The sequence below is a fragment of the Sinocyclocheilus rhinocerous genome, unplaced genomic scaffold (genome assembly GCF_001515625.1).
Source record: "Sinocyclocheilus rhinocerous isolate Xijiao unplaced genomic scaffold, SAMN03320098_v1.1 scaffold3091, whole genome shotgun sequence".
Classification (NCBI taxonomy): Eukaryota; Metazoa; Chordata; class Actinopteri; order Cypriniformes; family Cyprinidae; genus Sinocyclocheilus; species Sinocyclocheilus rhinocerous.
In genome coordinates, this window is record NW_015635546.1 from 110,548 (window position 1) to 119,240 (window position 8,693).

The 8,693-nt window shown below is 35.6% G+C and overlaps 1 protein-coding gene across 1 annotated transcript; it reads right to left on the reverse strand.

The window, feature by feature from the left end:
• Positions 1-275: 275 nt before the first annotated feature.
• LOC107747335 (von Willebrand factor A domain-containing protein 7-like) lies at positions 276-8,326 on the reverse strand. The gene is made up of 13 exons (XM_016561801.1): positions 8,269-8,326; positions 7,777-7,896; positions 7,498-7,684; positions 6,347-6,507; positions 6,059-6,171; positions 5,782-5,898; positions 4,874-5,092; positions 4,561-4,693; positions 4,317-4,469; positions 2,305-2,397; positions 1,947-2,215; positions 1,543-1,836; positions 276-895 (listed from the first exon to the last, which is right to left on the reverse strand). Exons 2-13 carry the CDS (start codon positions 7,826-7,828, stop codon positions 386-388), a joined length of 2,301 nt encoding a protein of 766 aa, XP_016417287.1. The 5' UTR covers positions 7,829-7,896; positions 8,269-8,326; the 3' UTR covers positions 276-385.
• Between the last annotated feature and the right edge of the window lie 367 nt (positions 8,327-8,693).

Below are 8,693 nucleotides of genomic sequence, written 5' to 3' on the forward strand. Positions count from 1 at the left end.
CACAACCCATTAAGCAATATTGAATATGGTAGATTTAATATAATTGTCATGCATGTTAAAATTTATAAACAGAAAAACAGATTAATTTATAAATCGCAAGCAACTGCCTCTTTTCATAAAACCAGTCATTTTGATGTGTATAGTATAATATAGTATGCTGGGTACAGACTTTTGATTTTTAGGATTTAAAATCGTCAGAGTAATTTATAATACCATCACCATTTGTCTGTTCAAAAAATCTATTCAATCTGTTAATCTGATTCATATGTATTAAATCACCAAGTATTGATAAACTTTTATTAATCAATGCATCAATCAACTGCAAAAGTCAAATCACAGACTCTGCCTGTTTGGCAGGGGTGATAGAATGTTAGTATAAAGTCAACTAGAATAAAACAGTTCGATGGAAAAGCAAAATGGCTCCCACACTAACCCAAAAACTGATAGGTGGATAAAAAGGGCATCCAGCACTGTTAGTTGTGGCATTAGTGGCATTAGTTGTTTTTGCCATTACTGTTGTCGTAGCTATAGTTGTTGTTGTCGCTGTAGTCATGCTTTTTGTTGTAGAAGTGGTAGACATGGAGGTGGTAACAGCAGGTGTTACTGATCTTGAGCATATGCCAACATTTCCAGCTCTGTCTACAGCAACCAGTTCCATTATTTCAGAACAACAAGAGGCGCTGTAGAATGCAAGGGTGACGTTCACACCTCCATCCCTGATTATGGTGGTAGTGTTGAGGGTTCCAAGGCCCTGACGCAGAGTCACAGAGATGATACCCGTCCCATTTCCATCGGTTAGGTTGGCTGAGAGCTCCCATGAGGACAGGCTACAGTTGCCTGAGCAGTTAGCATTTACGCTAATAATCTCACAGACTGGAGAGGTGAAGTCCGTAATCTTATGGAGGGAAAATGATTTCATATTTTATTTATGTATTTATTATTTAATTAACTTAACTGTAATAAAAACTAACCAAGTATGTTGATATATAGATTTCCATGTTAAAAATATGTTTACGCACTACTGTTCAAAAGTTTGGGGTTGGTACGATTTTTTGAAAAATGTCTTATATGCTCACCAAGGCAGCATTTATTTGATCAAAATACAGTAAAAACTGTAATATTTTGAAATATTACAATTTAAAACATCTTTTCTATGTTTTAAAATGAAATTCATGTGATGCAAAGCTGAGTTTTCAGCATCATTACTCGGTCTTCAGTGTCACATGATCCTTCAGAAATCATTCTAATATTCTGATTTGCTACTCATACATTTCTTATGGTTAACAGTGTTGAAACAGCTGTGCTGCTTAACATTTTTGTGGAAATCTTGATACATTTGTTTTCAGGATTCTTTGATGAACGGAAATAGAAATCTTTGTAAGATTATAAAGGTCTTTGTGATTTCATCTTTGATTGATTTTAATGTGTCCTTGCTTAATAAAAATATCAGTTTCTTTCTTAAAAATCTTATTGACCCCAAACTTTCATGGATACATATTACATTTACATTTCCAGAAATAGATAGTTTAGATAGATAGTTACCGGAGAAACGACTGTAAGCTTAAGCACAGCATAGTTGAAATCACTTTTGCCTGATGTTTCGGCCTCAATGGTGAGAGTCACTTCAGTGCCTGAAGGAGTGTCTGAGGGTGCAGTGAGATTTATTGTGCTAGTTCCACTGCTTCCACTTCCAGCAGTCATGGTGCTGGGAAATACTGTGGCAAACCCACGGTCATTCCTAGCATTAATGTTGAAGAGCTCATCAGATCCATTGTACACCACTGTAAAAGGGATGCTCAATGTCTTCCCAGGCTCCCATACATCATCTGTCAAAGCCTAAGTGTATAAATAGTATGATAAATAGTTATAAGTTTGAGAAAGAATAGTATGCGTATGGAGTATTAGTCATATATTTTTATGACTAATGTTAGAAAGCCTGATCTTACAGTAATAATCACACTGGAAGTCCTGTGTTGAGTGATGGACTGTCTCTGAAAGCGACCATTTGATGAACGTAAAGAATTCCTCTCTCCCATCACACGGACAACAAATCCTCCTGCTGGGACCCTGTTCATTGTGACTAAGAAATCCCCATCTGCAACCTTTTCTAGGGTTCCAATAATAGTCTGGGATCCTGATGCTTCCACGAGAGCCACCTCTGTGGGGGTAACAGTGTCTCCACCCATGACGGTAAGCAGTAGTGTGATATTACTGTCTGTAGCAGAGAAAGAGCAATAGAGAGAGTGAAAATATAAGTTGTTGCACAAGTTTCTTATTGTTCATATTTGCTTTATGTTCACTCACTTGCTGGGGGTCTGCTGCTTAATTCACTGTAGCCTGAATGAGCACCTTCGCTTAGCTCCACAAAGTTGAACAGGAAGTCAATGTCACTTTGACCTGGTAATTCAATAAGTAAACAGCTCTTAAAGAGATATACTGCCTGGTCAAAAAAGATGCCATCTGGATTTATAAGCAAATACTTAAAGGGATAGTTCACCCAAAAATGAAAATGCTGTTATCATTTACTCACCCTCACGTCGTTCCAAACCTGTATGAGTTGCTTTCTTATGTTGAACACAAAAGAAGATATTTTGAAGATTGCTGGTAATCAAACAGTTGGTGGTTATTATTGACTTCCATAGTATTTTTTTTCCTACTATGGAAGTCAATGGCAACCACCAACTGTTTGATTCTGAGTAAATGATGACAGAATTTTCATTTTTAGGTGAACTATCCCTTTAAGATTTTAGGACTGAGTCACTTTTGCGGTTATTAATGTTTCTGGCATGTTGTATGTTTGGCAACCATTATTTTTTTAACCCTAACTGATGCAGTGTGTTGCTTTTTCTCAATCAACCAATCAATCATTAGGCCATTGTTTTAAAACATTTTGAAACATCACATTTATTTCCTTCAAGAGTTGCATAATTTTTTGGCTGAGGACTTGTATTGGCAATTTGAAAGTCAAACCACTCTGTAAAGTCGACTCTAGCACATCCTAAAGAATTTCAATAGGGTTAAGGTCATGACTGTGTGGTGACAAATTCATGTATGAAAATGGTTCCTCGTGCTCACTGAACCACTATTTCACAATTTGGGCCCAATGAACCTTCCAACATGGCTGTTTGAGAAATAAAAAGCTACACACTGCATCAGTTAGGATTAAAAGAATTGTTGCCAAACATACAACATGCCAGAAACATATTAATCACAATAATGATTCGATCCTAAAATCTTAAGTGTTCACTTGTTATCCAGACAGTGACAAATAATTAATTATAATAATGAAAAATTATTGATAAGCCTTTCTTCATTTGTTTACCCTCGTGTAATTCCGAACATGAAAGCCCAACGCTGGAACAAATGTGCCTCTACCTACAGTACAATTAATTTTTTTTTTTTTTTTTGCAAAACTCAAACAGGTTACACTGTGGGCCTATATAAAATATACTGTTGCTTCCAGCTGCAATCAACACTAGTGGCAGTAAAACCAATTTTATTGTATTAATTTTCACATAAATTATGATTACGGGGCATATTGCCGAATAATAAAGACTTTTTTTATGCACTTGCATAATATGTTCCTTGCACAATACCATGTTATGGCCTCAAAACACTTCTACTATAGTGGATGATTTATGAACTTATACATTTTAACATTTGCATCATATAACCAGTTCCATTCTGTATTTATGGCTTTTGTGATGTAGTAAACTTGCTTGTTAGCTCACCTGAAGATTGCTCTTGTGATGCAGAGTGCTTGGTTACAAGTTACTTGAAACACAAGTCATGATAAAAGAGCTAAAAGACTTGTAGAAGTAAGGTAAATGGAACGGTTGCTTCAGCAAATGCATCTTTATCTCACGTTTGCTTTTGTTAACACTCGGGTTAGGTTTAGTGGGTGGTAGGCCTACTTTTATTTTCAAACTTGATAGAGCATTAACCTTTTAGTGCTACTCACAGGACATTTCATTTCTGAACTGCCTAGATATGTACAACCAATGTAATAAAACGTTGCCTTTAGAACCACTTACTGGACTTTGAAAGTGTCACGAAACTTGCAGGAAGCAACAGTGTCAAAAAGAATAAACAAATGATGACAGAATTTTACTTTTTGGGTGAACTGCACTGTAAAAACCTCCTGTAGAAATTACAGTAACTTACTGTAAGCAGTTTAGAGTAAAAAATATTGTAATATTTACATTGCTAGTTACCTTGCTGTAAATGTATTTACAGTATTTTTTACTGTAAAATGTACAGTAATTTATATATACTGTACCTCTCCTTATTTACATTTGTAGAGAGAAAAAGGTTACCAAGGACTTTGATGGTGTAGGCCTGTAATGAGCTAATGTTAATGTTCCAAAGGCCCACTGGATCAAGGATAGACAGACGAACTGTGTAAAAGTTGCCCACATGCTCAACCAACCCCAGTTTTCCACTTAATTCTTCATTGGTCTGAGAATCCCCTGTGGAGGTAAATAATGCCATCAAAACTGATCATTGATAATAAATATGATAATTTATTTGCAATACCCGGCTCAGTATATGTCTACACACCTAATGGGCTTGTGATGTTGAATGCTAGAGAATTGCCTGTAATATAGATTGTCATATTTTTCATTGAGGAGTCCACAATGAAAGAGAAGGTTTCTGCTTTTCCTGGGTTCCTTACAGTTTGGAAAACAGTTACCTGAAGACACAGAGAAAATGTTGTATGCATATTGATTTTGGCTACTTGATATATCAATGAAACACAGTTTTAAAAACATATTCTTCACTGTTGTGGATGGTGAGGATTCTTATTCAACCATGTGCCTGAGAAAAACAACTACTCCACTGTGTGAAAGGTCTGAGATATTGATTTCATTACTAGAGCAGATGTGGAGGCATCCGCTATAATGTTGGTGGCTAGAGGAAGTGTTGCTTTGGTGACTTCAATCGCCAGTCCTCCAGAGGCCAGAGCTAAATCCACATAGACCTGATTTAAGGGATTGGAGATCCTGGTGGAGTAACGCTGATTCTGTCCTTGATTCGGATCATCGCTCCTTCTTCGGCGAGCAGCAAGACTATTAGTCAACATAAAGTTCACCTATAAAAAAGAAGAAAAGAAAATGTGATTTATTGACTTCCACGATTTAGCAACTCATCTATTTAGACCTACCAAATAATATCAAAAATAGACCACCAAATCATAACAAAAATAATATACAAATAAACATGCTGTGTAACCAATGAGCGACCAACACTCTTATGAAGACTTATTACGAGAGTGTTTTTTCTTTTTTCATGTAATATTATGCAAATATTTAGAAAAGCATACATAACTCAGTATCACATTTTTACAAAACACTTGCTGGCATGAGGGTTAAATGTATATAAAAAGCCTTAAAGCATCTTCAGGGTGTAAAGTGTCAAAATAGAAAAGGTGGTTTTGTTTTCAAGAAAGTCCAAAATGGGTTTTAGAATATTGAACATTACTTATACATATGAATATTAATTAGTGAGAGTATAGCATTGTTTCCAAAAAGACTCTTAATAGTTTGGTTCATATGCAGTAGAAATGCAGTAAAAAATAAAATGAAAAGAAGCACTATTTTTTTTTTTACTCAACATGGATATCAGTACTCATAGATAGGTGATGGTGTCAGGCAATTATAAGTTCATATTCTTTCGAGATGCAGGAATTCAGCTTGTTTAATTGGCGAAATTAAAGCTATGGCCATAATAGATTCAGAATAGATTCTGTCCATAATATTATAAGAAGATTTTAATACATACCACGGACTTTGTGCTTTCAATCAGTGCCAACACAGTGTTTTTTAACTCTTTGTCCTTTGCATCAGCATCCGTGAAAACAAATATCTTAGTCTGGGGAGGTGAACCAGTCAGAGCCAGCTGGGAGGGGAAAAAAAGAAAGAAATAGTTTGAAGTCTGTTGATTAGAATACAAAATGTATTTTAAAAACTAATATTTATATATTATATATATTTTGTGTAAATGTTTACAAATACACCATAATTAAAGCAAAAAAAAGAAAGATAATTCAAATGCATACCGTGAGTCCTGAGAGGCTGAGCTCTGGTGTGTCTCCTCCATCATGTGGTTGAAGGGCATGAATTTGTAATTTGAACTCATCCGGATCTGTTGTTCTTATTAGTGGTCCAAAGTCTTTGGGAGTGGAAAAGGGTCAGTTATCAGATAATAAGGTCATGTTCCCACACATAATTACGAGTTGTATATATTCTTGAGTTGAGATTTTGCAGCAATTCAGAGTTCAGTCATTTCTTCAGAGGTACACACATATTCTATGTGAAATTAAATCAAGTAAAAAAACGTCTCTTACCAGGATCATTAAATGGCACCAGAATGTACTCTGATACAGTGTCTCTCATCTTGTCGGTGATTTCAGAAGTGACTCGTCGTACTTCATCAATGTCATCTCCCATGCTGCCTGTGGTATCAATTGCAAAGCACAGTACTGAATTCTGAGAGAATCCCATCAATCTAAAGGAGAAAGACCGAAACGAGGAAAGAAATATTCACGATTGCTTGAAAAGGTTGCATTTACATGTAAAGCCCTACAATAATTTCATTTAAAGACCTACAGTCGAAAGGAATCTATTTTTCAACTAATTCTATATTAATTTTAATTGCTGGTGCATGCATATGACTTTTTTTTTGCTACATTTACACTTGGCATTGAAATGCAACCTCTATCCAGATGTTGTCCACATATGAAAAGACAAGTGTAAACATACAGTCATCGGAATGTATTCAGATCTGCTTTTCCTGTATTGTGACCTCTACAACTGATGCAGTCAATCACGTTAGTTCAGTGCTGACTTAATGATTTCAATCTCCCAAAAAGTCCCATTAACAGTCAGTGAAACTGTCAAGACTACACAATGAATTTCATATTTACACTAAGTCCACAATTTATTGTTATTAAGAACATTAGCAAGAGTACAGAACTCGGTGTCGCACACTGAATATGATTGGCATTGTGTTTGTGCACTCAAACAAACATGTCTGTGATTGATAACAATACTCAGTACTGAGAAAAAAATACATTGTAAATTCAGTTGTTCATGACTGGACCTAAATCTAGGTAATCAATATTTTTACAGCCATAATTATATTTATTATGAATTGTGTATGCCTGATTTAAATATTCCCTGGGGAAAAGAGATCAGATTATCGGGATGCATAATTTATATATGTGGACAAATGTAAATGTGCTGTGTTCTGATCTGGTGATGATGCAGTCTGGCATGTTAATGCCAACTGAAATAAAGGCATTTGTCTGACAGCACCATGAGTGCTGTATTATTAAGTCACTATGTAAGCCTGAATTTCTCTGATGGTTCTTCTTGTGGAATTTACTTAGGTCTATCATTCGGGGGCACATTTAATTAACTGATCATGCCACCTGATTAAAAAGCAGATGTAATGATTCATTCAAACATAGTATGGAAAAAAAATGATTAAACCTACCTCAAAAAGTTAGAGTCTCCCAAATAACCTCTAATGTCTTCTAAGAGTTCTCTGGTCGCAGCGATGGCCACTGTCGCAGCATTGTCATGAAGGTAACCATGCTCAGATGATCGTGTATCTTTATTGATTCCACCTTTGGGTGTAAACTGACTTGAAATGTCAAATAAACCTCCGTGGCTACATTTTCCTGTAATATTCAATATGTATTGATTAGTGTAAACTGTATTGATTGATTGATTGATTGATTGATTGATTGTTAGGATATCAAGATTTCAGTACCAGGTCGTTTGAAGAATCCAAAGTATCCTGATGTCAGTATTTTCTCTTGCATGATGTCTTCCAATATATTCTTGCTACAGTTACCTCCATCACAGTTTCTACAAGTGGGTCTTGTAGGTTCTTTAAATATAGAAATCCAACAAGAGTTCTGAACTAATATTTTTTGCACAACATATGAATTTTGCTTAGATTCTAGATGTGGGGCATTTTGAAGTTAGTTTGATTCAATAATTTGATTTAGTTTAGTGTTCAATGAACGTGTGTACTTGTGAGTTCATTTCGACGATTAATGAAAAGCCACTAAAAAGTGAATTTTTAAAAACATTTTGTTCATGGCTCAGACATCACTTGTCAATTAACCATACAGTATAGTGTCAGTAGTGGCTTAAAAACAGTGTATTAATGATTTGCAACAAGCACAAAAACTGTTGAATACATGAAATGCATAGAACAGAAAGAGATATAATACCACTTTATAATTGTTTGCCATACCTGCAATGTTGTCTATTTTGCTATCAGGTTTGATCAGGTTGGAGTATGGGAATAGGTTCCCCAGTTCTATCCAGTTGCTGTGACTGTAGAAATCCTTTAAAGACATACAAAGAAGCAAATGAAGCAAATGGTTTTGATTACACATTTCACACACTCTGAGAATAGAAAGAAAGTCATACAGCTTTGGAATGACATGAGGGTGATTACATTATGGCATAATTATCATTTTTGGTTGAACTATCCCTTTAATCAATCAATTTGTATCGTCTTTGGGTTTGTGGGCTCTGCTAAATCAGTTAACCCTGGGCTGTCCAAACTCGGTCCTGGAGGGCCGGTGTCCTGCAGAGTTTAGCTCCAACCCTAATTAAACGCACCTGAACCAGCTAATCAAGCTCTTACTAGGCATAGAAACTTCCAGTCAGGTG